This window comes from Myxocyprinus asiaticus, chromosome 33, assembly GCF_019703515.2.
Source record: "Myxocyprinus asiaticus isolate MX2 ecotype Aquarium Trade chromosome 33, UBuf_Myxa_2, whole genome shotgun sequence".
In the NCBI taxonomy this organism is placed as follows: domain Eukaryota; kingdom Metazoa; phylum Chordata; class Actinopteri; order Cypriniformes; family Catostomidae; genus Myxocyprinus; species Myxocyprinus asiaticus.
The window spans coordinates 27,771,113-27,789,831 of record NC_059376.1 but is presented as its reverse complement, the minus strand read 5'-3'; the positions used below and the strand labels follow the sequence as shown (position 1 = coordinate 27,789,831).

The 18,719-nt window shown below is 37.7% G+C and overlaps 1 protein-coding gene across 1 annotated transcript; it reads left to right on the top strand.

Moving 5' to 3' along the window:
- The first annotated feature begins 747 nt into the window (after positions 1–747).
- LOC127424489 (dnaJ homolog subfamily C member 5-like) lies at positions 748–18,428 on the top strand. Its single transcript, XM_051669761.1, has 5 exons — positions 748–889; positions 10,508–10,639; positions 12,129–12,342; positions 12,465–12,636; positions 14,500–18,428. Exons 2-5 carry the CDS (start codon positions 10,530–10,532, stop codon positions 14,610–14,612), a joined length of 609 nt encoding a protein of 202 aa, XP_051525721.1. The 5' UTR covers positions 748–889; positions 10,508–10,529; the 3' UTR covers positions 14,613–18,428.
- The last annotated feature ends 291 nt before the right edge of the window (positions 18,429–18,719 follow it).

Sequence of the window (18,719 nt, the reverse complement as noted above, 5' to 3'; positions counted from 1 at the left end):
GTGGTCGTTTGTAACAAATGAATCGAAACCCCTCAACACTAAAGAAAAAGAAGAGTTGGACTGCAACATACAGTGTAATAGACGCTGTATCTGTGCAATATTTTCAGTGCAACACACAGTAAAGCACAAAATGCGCATATAATATTTATACATACATACATATGTACATACATAATTTAGATTTTATACATTCAATTGTACCTTTAAAATGTTTGAGAGGACTGGTTGGAAATAATATTTGTTTACAACAAATACCAATTTGAAATATTAATTTGGTTTAATCTGAAATATTTGAAACATGGGGACTTTTTATATTTAGCTGACGGGGTAGCATTTTTGTCAGTCGTCAAAAGTTGTATTTAAATAAATACATTTTGTATGATATTTTGCATAATTAAATTTGTGATTTTCTAATATGTTTTTGAAACACATTTGATAAATGTTACAAACAGTTGGGTTGCATGTCTACTGATTGTTCGATGTAAGTTCTCTTAATCACCAGAAGGTGGAGGCAGAGAGAATTGATGTTGCAAAAAGTGTTATCGGTGATTCATTAATATTTAATATTTAAACAGATTTGACATCATGGAATATCAGGATTATTATTATTATTTTTTAATTATTATTATTATTATTTTTATTTTTATTTTTACGCCTGACCATATTCTGGTGAATACAGTAAAGCTTTTACCTATTTATTCAGTGAAAGAGTTTTACAGGGGGTGACGCACGCGCCATCACGTGTGGGCGGAGTCAAGCGAGATCTGCTGCATCTGGTACTTACGTGATCACGCGCGCGGTTCCTGGGGATGCAACCACAAATGTAACATCGGCTTCTTTACTGCACTGAAATTAAATCAAGACGCCGTGTGTCGGGGCCGACGATACGGTAAGCGGAGCATGTGTTAAAGCAACCTCACACCTCCGGACAAACCCCATTTTCCACAGTTTGATTCATCAGTGGGTTTGACTGAACTGGTCTCATTCAGTGTAACGGGAGCGCGAGCCAACAGGCCAGAGGAATATGGATGCTGAAGCTCAGAGCAAACCAAAGCACAGGGGCTCTTCCTAGTGATGCAGAAGCAAAGCAAGCCAAAGCTTAACTGTAAATCCTATCTTGTTTTAAGTAGTCTATAGTATATAATACAGAAGAGCACAAAAAGCATTTTGAAGAGCAGAAAAAACGGTCTCGTGCCACAGTCGTTTGTCGCTCAGATTTAGCAAATCGACCCCTCCTCAGTTGTTGACGTTGTGAATGAATGAATAAGATGTCACATCTGCCCTTTTTGCCATTGCATTTGAATACGGATTGGGTAGTAATAATAGCCGCACATATTGCGGCATTTCTCTTTATAAAAACGGGCGCTCCTGCATAAAGACTGAATAGCTCAAATGCTCGGGAGTCTCTGAACGTAAACGAAACGGCAGCATCTCAAACTCATTCATTATTGGCTGGGGCCCAAAACCTCAAGTGTATAGGCGCGCTCGAATTTCGTTTCCAATTACCCCAAAATGCAATGACCCCAATGTTCACTGGGTTTTGAGACAGCCAGCGCTCCCATAACATACGTAGTGTTGTGTTGGATGCAGCCAGGCCCGTTCCTGACTAGCTAACCCCCAGCGCCAGAATCGTCCTGATGCATTTGGAAAATGTTCTGCCATGCAACCAAAACGCTTATTTGCATCCCTTTAAATGTTGATCAGAAATCTTAGGCCTTATTATAGGTTTTGTCGTGACGTCATCACATAATTATAACGTTTCGCCTACAATGGTCAACGTCGATATGGAACAAGAATTGTAGGCTATTAAGAACACAAGCCCACCGCAGAGCTTAGTGTTGATGGATCAAATACGAATAATTCAGTTCTGATAGGTGTATTCTTGCTCACTCATTGTACTCTTTGATAAACATTTACAGTCCTGTGCAGGCAGTACAATTTTGTATATGAGGATGTTTTCAAAAATAATGCCACAAATCATTTGTATTTATCAATTAACTTAATACAAACTGCAGTAAAAAAAAAAACTAAATCAATATTTGGTGTGGCCCACCCAATGCATTTAAAACAGCACCAATTCTCCTATATAGGTACACTTACGCACAGTTTTTCAAGGTTGTTGGCAGATAGGTTGTTCCAAGCAGCTTGGTGAGCTTAGCATAGTTTTATGTGGTTAGGCTGTCTCAATTGCTTATGTATCTTAATTGTAATCCCAGACTGACTCAATGTTGAGATCTGGGCTCTGCTGAGACCTTATTCTCGCTAGTGCCATCTTTGATTTTTAATGGAAATGACAACAAGGCTGTGAGGGATAAACTCACCATCTTTTCAAATGGGCTGTACTGCAGTTTAAAGTGTTTTTGTATCATTCATTGGAAAAAACATTGATAAAATATCTGTCCAAAAACAATCAGTATACAAAGAAATCCAGACAACATGAGCTGTGGAAAATCAGATGTGAGCTTTATACAGGTTTATTTGGACAACGGCCTCGTCGTTCCCATTAAAAAGATGGCACTTGCGTGAATAAGGTCAATACCGTCTGTTGCAGGACTCCTTGTTCTACTTTTATTCTGTTATTTTCTATTTGCAAAAGGGATGTTTGGAAATCAAAAATGTGTATTATGTATTGATGCTCTAAAGCAGAAGAAATAAAATAACCATCTCAAGACAAATGTTTTTTGCGAAACATCTAATGTGCCCAAGACTTCTGCACAGCACTGCAGGGGTACCTGCAGGATTTAATCTGAGGGTACGCACAAAAATCTGCCTAATAAACCTTATATCTAGGGGGGTCTGGGGGCATGCTCCCCTGTGAGAATGTTTTTTTGTTTGTTTGTTTTTTTTGCAAAAAACAACACCAAAGTGTTCAGTTCTGGTGACTTTGAGAAGCATTTGTTTTATTTTCTTGAGTATGTGTAGCATTCATGTAACTATTGGCTAAAGAGTTCAAACTTCCAGTAACCATTTTCATGCTAAAAAAGTCAAACGCACCACAACAAATAGAGCAGAACGCAGGTGTCTCGAGATGCGTTTTTATCAGTTGAAGAAGTTCTTTTTAACTTGACACAGCATCTAAAAATGCAGCGCTCCAGTGAGAGATGCTAAAGACACAGTGAAACGTGACGCAGTTGTCAAGACATCTATCTAGTGAATGTTTATATGGAACACGATTGAAAAACAGTGTGAGCGGATGCAAATACACGTTCAGTTTGAACAGCCCCTTGTTCACATGACACAGCACTTGCTCAAGTTTCTCAAAGTTACCTCTCAAAAAGACTGTCAGTTGATTGTTGGTACATTTCCACTGAATCCAGCGCTGTTTGTTCTCTGTATTCGTGAATATCCTGATACTGTTTTACTGTGTGAGAAACCGCTCCAAATGATTCAGTGAGAGAGCGGTCCGAACGAATTGTACTGAATCAAGAATCAGACCGTTTTGCCAATTCACTGAAAAGAACCGACTCAAAAGAATTATTAATTCGCTAACTGGGCATTGCTAGTTCGTTTAAACAGCCAACAGAAATACGGGACACTTTTCATGATTGATGAATTATTCTGAGAGTAAATATTTCTCAGGTCAGTAGGAGCCCTCATGGTACGCACAGTGCGTACGGCCATACAGCTGCAGGTACCACTGCAGCACTGTACATATTTATGCTCTAAGCAGATTTATTTTCAGACTAAAACATGTGCACAAATCACTTGGAAAAACTCCTGATCAGTTGCACAGTGCTCAACCCCCCTGCCTCTTCAGTCCCTCTCTCTCCCCAGGAGCCCTGAATGCTTGTGTCAGTTATTGGTGTCTAGCAGTGCTGAGTAAACTAGCCGAGGTACTACCGTCAGCCGAGGAAAGCTCCGTGTGCACAAGATTCATTTGACACAAACCCAAGGCTCCCCAGACATGATGAGACAAGCAAACACATGGAGAGACTTGCTTTATTTTACATGAAATTCTCACTTGTATAAAACAATGTCAGTTATGTTTGGAATAGAATAGCATCCTACCATACTACACTTACTATACCTGCAGGATCTATATTTACTATAGTATCTATCCTGTGCACAGTATGCAAATTTTCTTTATGCATACTAGAATACCCGGATGACCTTCTACATTTGCTAAAACAAGCAGTATACAGCAAAGCTTATTGTGTGGAATACTACATGGCACAATGGAATGCGCTCAACTTGACTTTGCATTTCTAGTGTGATGGATAAACTGGAAATAATATCTTGATTTTTTTTTTAACATCTCTTTGTTGACTCATTGTTTGATAGGACCGCCAAAAGCTTAGACATTTTAATCCAAAATTTTATTAAAATACAAAATAACTGTTTTATATTTCCAAGATGATGACTGGACGCAACTCTGTGAATTAAACATAATGTAATAAAGTAATTTGACAAACGTAGTAAGGTGTACATGTGACACTGTAACATACACTGTTTGAAATGTTTGTTACTGATTCGTTTTCTATTTTAGTAGGCAGCATACAGTGTATTCGGCACAGTATTCACTCTGTAGTAAGCTAGTATTTAAATCTGAAAACGTGGGGGCCTGGGTAGCACTGCGAGTATTGACGCTGACTACCACCCCTGGAGTCGCAAGTTCGAATCCATGGTGTGCTGAGTGACTCCAGCCAGGTCTCCTAAGCAACCAAATTGGCCTGGTTGCTAGGGAGGGTAGAGTCACATGGGGTAACCTCCTTGTGGTCCCAATTAGTGGTTCTCGCTCTCAATGGGGCGCGTGGTAAGTTGTGCGTGGATCGCGGAGAGTAGCATGAGCCTCCACATACGGAGTCTCCACGGTGTCATGCACAACGAGCCATGTGATAAGATGCGTGGATTGATGGTCTCTGATGCGGAGGCAACTGAGACTTGTCCTCCGCCACCCGGATTGAGGTGAGTAATCGCGCCACCACAAGGACCTACTAAGTAGTAGGAATTGGGCATTCCAAATTTGGAGAAAAGGGGATAAAAAAAATGCCGAAAACGTAGCACACATCTTTGTGTTTCATGCAGTTTGTTTGATACACAATAGTAAGGCTATAATCCACAACCTACTGTACAAATAATAATATGGATCTGACAAGGGATGCACCGATATGACAATTCTTGGCCAATACAATACCGATTTTAACAAAAAAACTATAGACCGTTACCGATATTCTGCCACTCACCTTATTTTGTCATCAGACCACTGTTAAAGGAATAGTTCACCCAAAAATGAAAATTCTCTCATTATTCACTTATCCTGATGCCATCCCTGATGCCATCCCAGATGTGGATGACTGTGTCTTCAGCAGAACAGCTTTTTAAAAGTTGGTAATTAAAACTTTATTTATTTATTTTTTACACAAACATATCCATTCACTTCAGAAGACATTGATTGATTGACTGGAGTCGCATGGATTACTTTTATGCTGCCTAAATGTGATATTTTTGGACTGTCAAAGTGCTGGCACCCATTTCCTTGCATTATAAGGACCTGACAGAGCTCTATCTTCTTCTAAAAAGTTTTATTTGTGTTCTGCTGAAGAAAGACAGTCATACACATCTGGGATGGCATCAGGTTAAGTGAATAATGAGAGAATTCAAATTTTTGGGTGAACTATTCCTTTAAGAACTATGCTTTAAAAATGTACAAAGAGGTACAACAGCTGTTTTACTGTTCTAATAAATAATTTATTTTGAACATCGATTGGATCTGTTGAAAACATGACAGGACAAAATTTTAAAGAGCCACAATAAATAACAAATTGAAAATAAACATTTAAAAATATTTCCCTCATCATGTAGCTTATTGCTAAGTGCTGCGTAGTCACATCCATTTATGACGATTTTTCCACATTAATGTGAGTGAAAAAAAAAAATTAATCTTGAATGTTTTTTGGAATGCCAACCCTTCCACATATTGTGGCAAGCATTATTTCTGGATTGTGCATTTTAATTCCCAGAGTGAATAAATAAACCATCAGTTTTTCATATCAGCATTTTCATGCTTAAAACTGATATGCAGATGGTTTTCATTTGGTATAAAATTGGATGATATATCGGCAGCTGATACATCGGTGCATCTCTATATCTGACTGATTGATTGACAGGGTGACACTCGAAAAAGTTGTCAGCACTCTGCTTGGTTTGTGAAATATGACATCTGCTGAAAACAAACCTGTGAATCAGAATCAGCTGACTGGAAAAGAGTGAGTCAGCTGGTGAACATGAGTAATGCTTCTGATCACTGGAGAGGCCTGCTTATAATAACAACATTATAGGATTGCAGGATTTGTTCAAAAGTCACTGAATTGGTGTGCAATTGAGTAAGTTTTCAATTAAAATAGTCTTTCTGATGTTATTCTTCAGGGTTCCCATGTGTCCTGGAAAACCTGGAATTTTGCAGTGCAGTTTTCCAGATATGGAAAAGTCATGGAAAATTGGAAAAATACCTAAATGTCCTGGAAAATATTTTAATATAATAGAACTGTTTGACTGTGTTGCTAGCAAGGTTTTTGTTACATGCACAAAAACATGGTAACAATTGGGACTCGGAATAGGAGTGAAATACACAAATTCGTATAGTTTTGTCCCTACCGCGGTGGCGCATTGGGAAACAACGCTACAATTAACTGTAACGAAAAAATCCCTGTCACATACTTTTTCTACTCATCTGCTGTCATCTCTGCTTTGCTCCAACAAGCATTGCTGTTGTATTAACCACAAAATCATTTGAGTTATAAACTTAACACAACGATGACGGTCAACCCACTGATTTGAAAAAAAAAAATACATTCACACCCCGAGTTGGTAGCGTGGTGATTCGACCTCGGGATGTGAATAAAATTTCAATTATTCAATGATTGGTGTCTGCTTATACCACTATTACCACATGTACAGTTGAAGTCAGAAGTTTACATATACATTTCAACTCAGTTTTTCACAATTCCTGACATGTAATCGTAGAAAACATTCCCTGTCTTAGGTCAGTTAGGATCACTACTTTATTTCAAGAATGTGAAATGTCAGAATAATAGTAGAGAGTGATTTATTTCAGCTTTTATTACTTTCATCACATTCCCAGTGGGTCAGAAGTTTACATACAATTTGTTAATATTTGGTAGCATTGCCTTTTAAATTGTTTAAATTGGGTCAAACATTTTGGGTAGCCTTCCTCAAGCTTCTCACAATAAGTTGCTGGAATTTTGGCCCATTCCTCCAGACAGAACTGGTGTAACTGAGTCAGGTTTGTAGGCCTCCTTGCTCGCACACGCTTTTTCAGTTCTGCCCTCAAATTTTTTATCGACTTGAGGTCAGGGCTTTGTGATGGCCATTCCAATACCTTGACTTTGTTGTCCTTAAGCCATTTTGCCACAACTTTGGAGATACGTTTGGGGTCATTGTCCATTTGGAAAACCCATTTGCGACCAAGCTTTAACTTCCTGGCTGATGTCTTGATGTTGCTTCCAATATATCCCCATTATTTTCCTTCCTTATGATGCCATCTATCTTGTGAAGTGCACCAGTCCCTCCTGTAGCAAAGCACCCCCACAACAAGATACTGCCACCCCCATGCTTGGATGGTGTTCTTCGGTTTGCAAGACTCACCCTTTTTCCTCCAAACATAACGATGGCCATTATGGCCAAACAGTTTAATTTTTGTTTCATCAGACATTTCTCCAGAAAGAAAGATCTTTGGCGTTTGGAAATTGCTCCCAAGGATGAACCAGAATTGTGGAGGTCCACAATTTTTTCTCTGAGGTCTTGGCAGATTCCTTTTGATTTTCCCATGATGTCAAGCAAAGAGGCACTGAGTTTGAAAGTGGGCCTTAAACTACATCCACAGGTACACCTCCAATTGACACCAATTAGCCTTTCAGAAGCTAATTGCCTAAAGGTTTGACATCATTTTCTGGAATTTTCCAAGCTGCTTAAAGGCACAGTTAACTTAGTGTATGTAAACTTCTGACCGACTGGAATTGTGATTGCAATTAAATGTGAAACAATCTGTCTGTAAACAATTGTATATTCATAAGAAGTTGTTAGTGTAAATGGACTGTATGCAATGAATTGGAAGAATAGAAATATGGATTTACATTATATTGTGCGTCCTTGTTAAATGGAACACGTTCCTTTTATACACATGGAAAATGTGGTTCAGGATATAGATGTAGACTCAAAGACTTTAACAAAGAATGTAAGTATTATGAATCAATTTAATCTACTGACACAAATCATGGCTTGTATTAACAGTGATTTTATCGGCATGCACTTCACTTCTACAGGTCGACATTGATTTTGAAAATTAAATTCATTTATTGAAACACGAAGGGATTAAACCAAAAATATTTCCAAATTCAAATTACACTTCATATGTAATGAAAATATAATCAAAATAACGAAGTAGTCAAAAAAAAAATCATGCCAAATCCAAACATTTTACTCTCTCTTTCTTCTGGCCCCTTTTGCAGTGACTTAAACAACAATAAAAGTAATAATAATTGAAAAAATAAACCATGACCTCTAGAAAATGTAACACACATCTCATAATTTTTTGATTCAACAAATTGCTTAAAAAATGATTGAAGGGACATTATGTGATATTCTGTACTTTAAGAATTTGGACAAGAACTTTATTACCAGTTACCACCTGCTGGTGAAATCTCCAAACTGCAAATGCAGCAACTGAAGTTGGGCTTTGTGCTGAGTTTAGAGGTGGTATTGAAATGTCGTAGCACAACAACCGAATTCTTAGGAAAATGGCAAATTGCGCTTTGCGCCACTTCATTTACATACACCCAAAGTTTGTGCGCCTACACCCACAGAGTTGCAAACACTCCTTCCCACGGCCATTTGCGCTTTGCACTGGCATGAAAATTGCACTTGGAATTTGCGCTCATGAAAATGGGATAAGACGTTGCGCTTTGCGCACTCACAAAAATAGAGCCCCAAATATTTGGACAAAGAAATATTTAAATGCATAATCAAATTAAAACTGCAATATGTCTTAGTGTGATAATTAAACTGGAAAAGTCTGTGATTTAATTAATTAAATATATTATCTGCATGTGCTGCACACTACAAAAATTACTGTGTGAATCCAGCCGCTCATACACTGAAAACCCATCATCATCATCGTGCATGCTTTGTGTTTGTGTGTGTAATAAAAGACTGAACAGAGCATTCTGAAGTGTGCAGCACAAAAAGACTATGTATTTATTAAATTAAATCACAGCTTTAAGGAGGTTTATAATCACACTAGGCCATGTAGCAAACTGCATATCTACCATCCAAAACACAGAAACGGCAAAATAAAAACTCGATTTAAATGGACGCATGTATTTTTATTTAAATATTACACTTGTCAGGCACATAAAATGTCTGGGAAATGTCCTGGAAAATTGTGCCTAAAAGAGTGGGAACTGTGAACTGTTGTTAAATCATTGTTGTATGTGCACTGTTAAAGACTTTATACCTTCTTTAAAGGACCTAGCTGCTCTGTGTTGTCTCCAAGTTGCAATATTGGCTAGAAATCCATTTAACCTACTAATTATCCTGAGTGGTTTTAGTGTTTAAACCTCAAACTGTGATCTGGAGAATATCGAACACGTTCTCTCTGCTGGCTCTTCATCTGACAATGCATTTTTGTGTCCTCTGGGGTTTTAGAGGCACATTTATCATCAGTGCGTATTTAACAACTCAAAGGGGTTCTAAAACGTCAATAAACTTTGCTTAGAGCAATATTCCACAAGCACACAGGCTAAGTAGTGAATATAACGCATGTCCTCATGAATGTGTTTTTTGGATGGGGGGGGGGGTTGGATTAGCTGGGAAAGGGTCTCTAAATTCAGTGAAGAAACATGGATGGAGAGAGTGAGTGAAAGAGAAGACGACACAGCCATCAAATGACCTCAGAAAACTGTCATTACCCCAGCATGCCTTCTATTGGAAATGCCAAAGCTCTATCTCTCCTCTTGCCCATTTTAAGTCACCAGGCTAGAAACAGCTAGTTGTTGTGTTCAATGAGACAGTGAAGTCCTTCCCACCAATCACCAAATAATTTATGTATGTGAACATCTTTAACATATAAGTCAGGACAGACACTTCTGCTACTTATTGGCTTCCTGGATCTAACGATTCATGATTGTTTTTGAGTTCGTGGTGATGAAAATTAGATGAGGCATGAGGTCGTTGTTCAACAAGTGCTATGCTTCCTCCATAGAGCCATAGGATTAGTGTAGAGCAAAGGTATCAGTGTAGTAAAAAAATAAAATAAAAAAACAAACGTGAAAGAATATTGTAAGCTGGTTCCATCGTGTCTATCATTAGACAAAAACCCCTGCAGTCAAGTTGTACAGTGGATCTGTAAAGATATCCTTACAAATGAAACAAGTTAAAGACCCATGTTCTAGCTCATTACCTCTCCCCGGAAATTAGCCATTAAAATCTGTAAGCATGCATAAAAGCAAGCCATTTTTAATAGGTAATGTTTTGTGATGTATGTGTTCAGTTTGTTGAGGAGCTAAATTGCCATGGCGGAGCAGCAGAGGCAGCGTACTCTCTCCACCTCTGGAGAATCACTCTACCATGTGCTGGGTGTCGACAAAGTGGCCACTGTTGATGACATCAAGAAGTCTTACAGGTGAGTTTGAAAAGCCTCACCCCTTTCCTCAGCATCCCTTAAAAGTGTTCTTCTCAACAACATTTGTCAGAACACTTTTACTGCTTTTACTTTCAGTGGTTTTCATCGCATGCTTATTTGTTAAATGCAGCAGACAACAATGTCAATAAAGTTAAGTGCATTCAGGGACCATTTCCCATGCATAGTTTAAGCCTACTCTTAGACTACTCGGAAAAAGTGGCTCTGGTTTTGCAGTCTTTCATTAAAGTAATGTTCCGGGTTCAGTACAAGTTAAGTCCTCCAAAAATTGGCCCAGATTCACTTTCATTGTAAGGGCTTCACCGTAACCTCCATTTTTGCTGGTTTTTTATTTTTTATTTTATTTTTATTTTTTTTATATAAAGAAGAGGAGGGACGACACAGAATACATTTTTGTGGTAATCAACATTATGCCACAAATGCTGTTGACTGAGCTTAAATTGTATTGAACACAGAACATTCCTTTAAGAGAGGTTAGGGTGTAATTTTCTTGGTATAAAAACCTTGATAAGAAATATGACAGTATTATGCTTTTGTTTACAAACCACGTAAATAGATGGTGATTGTCCTCTTACTCTCTCCTTAAGATTAATTGCTTATACTTTACATTTTGTAAGTCGCTTTGGATAAAAGTGTCTGCTAAATTAATAAATGTTAATGTAAGGAAATTTTTATAAGCAACCTTAGTGATAGTACAGTCAAGATAATGGTATTGAATACAATTTAATATGAATCAAGTCATATTTGCTTTATATTAAAAGAATATTTAATATTGTAGATTTTTTTTCATATTGCGATTCATATCAGGCTACATACAGTGCTGACCCTGACAAAATGTAATTCTGGAAGTAAATGTGTAGCTAGGCATTCAAATGTGTAGGTTCATAATTTATTTAAAGTGTTCAGAATTGGGGGCCTGGGTAGCTCAGTAGTAAAGACGCTGGCTACCACCCCTGGAGTTCGCTAGTTCGAATCGCAAGGCTTGCTGAGTGACTCCAGCCAGGCCTCCTAAGCAACCAAATTGGCCCGGTTGCTAGGGAGGGTAGAGTCACATGGGATAACCTCCTCGTGGTCGCCATAATGTGGTTCATTCTCGGTGGGGCGCGTGGTGAGTTGAGCACGGATGCCACGGTGGATGTCCACACGCGCTATGTCTCCGTGGCAACGCACTCAAAAAGACACGTGATAAGATGCGCGGGTTGATGGTCTCGGACGCGGAGGCAACTGGGTTTCATCCTCCGCCACCCGGACTTAGGCGAATCACTACGCGACCACGAGGACTTAAGCGCACTGGGAATTGGGCATTCCAAATTGGGTGAAAAAGGGGAGAAATCCAAAAAAAATAAAATAAAACAAGTGTTCAGAATTCTTAGACCTTATGTGTGAGCTTTTTTTTTTCATTCGTTATGGTACCAAAATAGAGGTAGTGTAAGGTTAATATAGTTTTTGTGTAATTTATTAACTTTTTCAGGAAACTGGCATTGAAATATCACCCTGACAAGAATCCTGACAATCCTGAGGCATCAGATAAGTTTAAAGAGATAAACAACGCCCATGCCATTTTGAATGACCCCACAAAGCGAAACATCTATGACAAGTATGGCTCTTTGGGGCTTTATGTGGCTGAACAGTTTGGAGAGGAGAATGTTAACACCTATTTTGTCCTGTCCAGCTGGTGGGCCAAGGTAAGTGGCATGTCTGTGGGTGGATATTGTTATATTATTATCATTAGTGTAATGTAGATTTCACTAAATGTGTAATTGACACCCCTTTAATTTGTTGTATTTCTCTCTGTCTCCCCCTACAGGCTCTGTTTATTTTCTGTGGCCTGGCTACAGGCTGTTACTTCTGCTGTTGCCTGTGCTGTTGTTGTAACTGCTGCTGTGGAAAGTGCAAACCACGGCCACCCGAGGGACAAGAGCAGGAGTTCTATGTCTCCCCTGAAGACCTAGAGGCCCAGCTGCAGTCCGATGAGAGAGGTTAGCTCATATAATGACTCTATGTCCTTCATGAATGTAGCTCTATACATGATATCAAAACTGAGTCTATTTACTTTCTTAATGCAAGTTCCTGGTCTTATTGTCCACTAGGGCTGTACAGATACTATCACATATTGTTATGTCGCAATACTTGTTCTCACGATATTGTATTGATATTTATGATCCCTGTATCAATATTTTAATTAGCCTATTTGTGTATTCATCAGAAATTAAGGGGGACTCAGGGCACAAATGCCACCGAAAGTGACAAATATGACCCAGAAATTCAGAATGTCGTTCTTATTGTCCTTTTTTATGCCTAGTTACATATTAAGTTAATTTTATGGAAAATATTATAAATTAAATATGAATAGACATTAATTATTATATATTAATATTATAATATACAAATAATTAGTGTATACTGTATATAATATTACCATTTATTTTAATGTAAAATAAATGTAATGTATTGGACATAAATGATGACACACTATAACTTTTTATATATATATATATATATTAGAAAAATGCCTTGACAAAGGTAAAATATGAAAACCAAATTTAGAGGGCAAATGTTGCACCTCAATGGAAAAATTAGTTTCTGACACTGATACATATAATTTCCATCAGTTAAATAATGAAGAAGCAGGTCGTGTAAATAACCACACACTCTGAGACCGGCGTTTTGCATTGCGGTTAGAACCGCTTCAATGAGGTGAGACAGAAATTGAACCTGAACCCAAGTAGGTAAAGCTGCAGGCCGGAGATCTCCAGATGGGGGTGTAATCTCCAAAATAGGTCGTGGTTTCTCCGAAATGGAGTGTGGCAACTCCAAAAGGGGGCAACACCTCCACAGGCGGTTAGGGTTAGTGAAAGGGTTAGGTAAGGGGCTGACTATATCTTTGCTCCTGCCCCTTTTTGGAGCTCTGTCTGCAGCTATACCCTTCTCACTGAACCCGCAGATTCACTCTTCTCTCATGGACACTTTGGGTCTCTCTTGCACGTTTGCTGCAGTTTCAGTCATGATTGAATTATGACTAATTATGATATTGGGATATATCACGATATAATGAATCACGACGTGTATGGGGGTTGGCGATACCCAGCTCTATTGTGCATAATTCATTGGTGCACATAAATTCTAAATTAAAATATTTGTTATCAAAATGTAATAACTTGCTCCGCCTCTAAAACAACTTTCTTTTTTGGATGACATCACAAATTCCTCATTTCAACCCCTCTCCTCCAACTTCCTTGGTATATAACCAAATTTGAAGCTCATAGTTTTATAAAAGCACTTGCATTAATTCTTCTGTAAAAACTCAAGTATTATTTGGGCTGTAAAGTTGTTTAAATCATAATTTTTTACAGTCCTTTTAGGATTTTAGGTGTTGCTGACATTACATCCTCATGGTAACGAAGTTGTAAAATTGGCTATAACTTTACACAGAAAAGGTAAATAAGTGATTTTATCACACAAAAATCATGTTAACACGCATATTGTTTATGTCTTGTGGCTATACTTTTTAACAAAAAAATTGGCCCCCATTCACTTCCATTATTAGTGCCTCACTAGAACCCAGATTTTTGCTTTTTTTAAAGAAATGGAGGGACGAGACTAAATTAATTTTCGTGATATTTCAGTATTATGCTACAAATGCTGTTGACTGAGCTTAACTTTCTTTAAGTTTTTGGATAAGATATTACTAGTTCAAGTTAGGATCTTAATAGAGAAGATTCTAGAGTTGGGATGTTTCTGTAATACAGCTCCAGATGCTTTGTGTCTACACTATGATCTCCTGTTGAAACTAAACATGCACTATTGTCTGAACCCTGTGTTTTTTCCTGAACTCCACACAGAGGCAGGTGGAGGTGAGCCCATTGTGATGCAGCCCTCATCGGCCTCCGAAACTACCCAGCTGACATCCGATGGTTACCATACCACCTACCACACTGACACCGGCTTCAACTAAAAGCTCTGCCCTCTCCACCTCCACCTCATGGCTTATCTCTCGTCACTCTGCGCCACCTCTCTGAGGGAAAAAAAATGAATGGAAAGTATCCTTCAACTACAACAAAAAAAGCCTGTTTTTGAGATTAGGAGGCCAGCGATGGAGGAATGATAGCTGAATTATTTAGCGTATCCTGTCCCTTATTCACATACAACTTCCATCACCCATGAGTGTCACACATTCACCTTACCGTAGCTTAAAAAAAGGAGTTTACGAAAAAAAGATAAAAAGATCCTGTTGTTTACCCTCTTCTCTTTGTTGCCTTTGACTTCCAATTTTGCCTTCCACTCATTCCCTCCTTCCTCCACCCAGATTTGCTTGTCGTCCTGTGGCATGCACGGTTCCTTGACTTCGTTAGATGAAGTTTTTGCAATTTCGGTTTTCTTGTTGGTATATCCATTTCTAAGTACTTCTGAGTGTGCTTTAAATTTGACTGTGAACTTGCCATTGGTGTTAGAAGACCAACGAAGGTCCTCTAAGAAACATGTCATGGAATTCTCAATTCAACCTTTTTTTTTTTTTTTTTTTTTTTTTTTTTTTGTAAAATTATCTACATTTTGTGGCAGTTAACAAAAACATGTTGATTGATTTGGTTCTACGGACTCACTTGCTTTGGTAATCCATCAGTACTGTATTTTTTTGTTACATTATTCCTCTTGTTTTCTGAGAGAGATAGATACAAGTGATGCAAATGATAACATGCCATTTACTCTAAGTTTTGATGTTGGTGTTCCTGTGTTGTTTTAAGGACCGTTTGCAATGAGTTGATCCAAAATGAGGACTTCTGTATATTTGGAATGGTTTTAAATGTCATCTTTGTGTTGTGGTTGTTTGTTATGTGCGAAAACAATGTTGGGGCACTCAGCTTTTCTCTTAGTGTTGAGCTCCATTTGGCCCAGTTGTGTTTCTCCTTGAAAGGGAATCATGAATGCAAAATGATAAACTCCAACAGTGTCATCTGATGTCACATCTTGTGTACGTAAGGTTGAAGCTAATAAAGATGTGACATTTTTATATAGATATACAATCTACACACACCATGTGTATGTACAATACAATGCAGTTGTGGCCAAAAATATTGGCACCCTTGGTAAATATGAGCAAAGAAGGTTGTGAAAAAAAATCTGCATTGTTTATCCTTTTGATCTTTCATTAAAAAAAATCACAAAAATCTAACCTTTAATTGAAGTAAAACAATTGAAAGAGGGGAAATATCTCAGTAAATAAATATTTTTCTCCAAAATACATTGGCCACAATTATTGGCACTCCTAGAATTTCTTACGAGTAAAATATATCTGAAGTATATTCCCATTCATATTTTAAATTTTTAGTGCACCTGGGTGACTAGAAACATGAAATTGTACAGCCATGACTTCCTGTTTCACAGTGGTATAAATATGAGGTAACACACAGGCCAAATTACCTTAATCATCAATCACAGTGAGCTTCACAAAATGGGAAGTGGCTATAAAAAATAGCCAAAGCATTGAAAATGCCCATTTCCACCATCAGGGCAATAATTAAGATGTTCCAATCAACTGGAGATCTTAAGAATCGGCCTAGAAAAGGACATGTCTATATTATCTCCATGCACGGTGAGCAAGATGGTTCAAGTGGCCAAAGAATCTCCAAGGATCACAGCTGGAGAATTGCAGAAATTAGTTTCGGTCTTGGGGTTAGAAAGTCTAAAAACAAATGTCAGACATCACCTACATCACAAGTTGTTTGGGAGGGTTTCAAGAAAAAAAGCCTCTGCTCTCATCCAGCAACAAACTCAAGCGTCTTCAGTTTTCCAGACACTACTGGAACTTCAAATGCAACCGGGTTCTATGGTCAGATGAAACAAAAAAAAGAGCTTTTTGGCAGCAAACACCAGAGATGGGTTTTGCGCACACAGAAATGAAGTACCCAATGCCCACGGTTAAATGTGGTGCTGGATCTTTAATGTTGTGGGGCTGTTTTTCTGCCAGAGGTCCTGGACATCTTGTTCGGATACATGGTATTACGGACTCTATCAAATACCAACAGATAAAAATCAAAACCTGGCTGCCTCTGCCAGTTGTTGGATCTTCCAGCAGGACAATGATCCAAAACAAACATGAAAATCAACACAAAAATGTTTCACTGACCACAAAATCAAGGTTCTGCCATGGCCGTCCCAGTCCCCTGACCTGAATGCCATAGAAAATTTGTGGGGTGAACTGAAGAGGAAAGTCCACCAACATGGACCTCTGAATTTGAAGGATCTGTAGAGATACTGTATGGAGGAATGGTCTCAGGTCCCTTGCCAGGTGTTCTCCAACCTCATTAGGCATTATAAGAGAAGACTCAAAGCTGTCATCTTGGTAAATAGTTGAATAACTTGCAAAAAGTATTCAATAAAAGGGTGCCAATAATTATGGCCAATGTGTTTTGGAGAAAAATATTTATTTAATAATGATTAAATAAGTATTTATTCATTTAAATATTGATTTTTCCCCTGTTTCAATTGTTTTACATCAATTAAAGGTTACTTCAATTTTTTGAATGAAAGATCAAAAGGATAAACTGCATATTTTTTTTTCACAGCCTTCTTTGCTCATATTTACCCATGGTGCCAATATGTTTGGCCACAACTGGATATGTATATTTTTATGCATTTTAGTTGTTGCTGCATATAGTAAGAAGATTGTGTCTGTGGTGCTGGCCCCTTGTGGTCACTTGAGACCCCATAATGCCAAGATATATTGTCTTTTTTTTTTAATCATTCATTCATGTGTGGTAGCGATTTTATGCTGTTGATTCCTCAAATTTATTTATTGAAGTGGCAAACATGAAGCATTTATAACACTACTATAAGCATCTGGATAAATGCTTAAATATTGAAAAATGACTGTGTGTGAATTTTTCTAGGCATCCATCACTTTTGGCATACATAGGTTCTTTAATATTTAATTCAATGGATTGAACAAACTTGCAGTTGTGGATTTTTTTTTACATTTTGTGTGCATCTAAGGTTTCTTGCTACATTTTATGAGGAGATAAAATATACTTAAATATTTTAGCATTTATTTGATAGGTTCTCCTCTAAGTGGTCTCAGATGTGACATTATGCTTCAAGAATATTTAATCACCATTCAACTTTTTTTGTGTCATATTTTCTCTGTGTCATATACTGTATTATGTGATAGGATCCTGATCCCTCATGGTGTTGCTCTTGATTATGTTAACATTTTGCGCTGTCTGTGATATTGTGAGTTAGAAGGTCTGTGGCGACAGCTGAACCAGGTTTGAGACGTTCTCGGTATACATTTAAAGTGCTTTAATTGCCTTCATAAACTGTTTTTTTTAAGATGCCCATTAATGCCATGTTCTCTCATCTTTTCATTATTTTCTTCTAACTTCTTACATAGGCAGTTCCAGATTATGCTGTTTGTCTATCTGTTCTCATTTTTTCCTTCTCAGCTCAAACTGAAGTATAATACATATATCACCAGCCATGTTTTCTTCACATTGATGTTATTCTCCAAATTGCCAATGATGCTTTATTAAGTTAACATTTAGTTATATATTTTACCATCTGCTCCCTCCTTTCTCTCTCCAGTTCCCTCATTCCTCTGCTCTAAATGGCTTTTAATGGATGTTAGCCTCTGTGGTCCCTTTTCCTGTGCATTTGACTGTATCAGAAATACCCTCATAAAGAGTATGGCTTTTTTGTTGAAATGTTGGATTTATTTTTTAAGTCGAATGGACATTGTTTAATGGAGAAATAAATAAAACATTCTGGAGTGAAATGATCAGGAAGTTGTTGCATATGTCTTCAGAAAGAAGAAAATGTTTAGTGTAATTATAGTAAAATAGTAATTTTATGCTTTTTAACATTTTATTTATGATCTTAATTTGTCATGTTTATAATGGATCGTCCTTGTATCAAATGGTATGTTACATGAATTCGACTCAAACTATGCTACTCTTATGTCAGTGGTGAAGGTCTCTTGTACATACAATAACTATAAAAAATGATAATAGACCTTTATGTGGTAGCATGGTTATTGTATGACTAAAAGTAAGAAAAAGAAAAAACATTT

Coding starts and splice junctions, on each gene's coding strand:
- LOC127424489 (XM_051669761.1), top strand. CDS start 10,530: ATGGCGGAGCAGCAGAGGCAGCGTACTCTCTCCACCTCTGGAGAATCA. Junction 10,640..12,128: donor GACATCAAGAAGTCTTACAG/GTGAGTTTGAAA, acceptor TAACTTTTTCAG/GAAACTGGCATTGAAATATC. Junction 12,343..12,464: donor TGTCCAGCTGGTGGGCCAAG/GTAAGTGGCATG, acceptor CTCCCCCTACAG/GCTCTGTTTATTTTCTGTGG.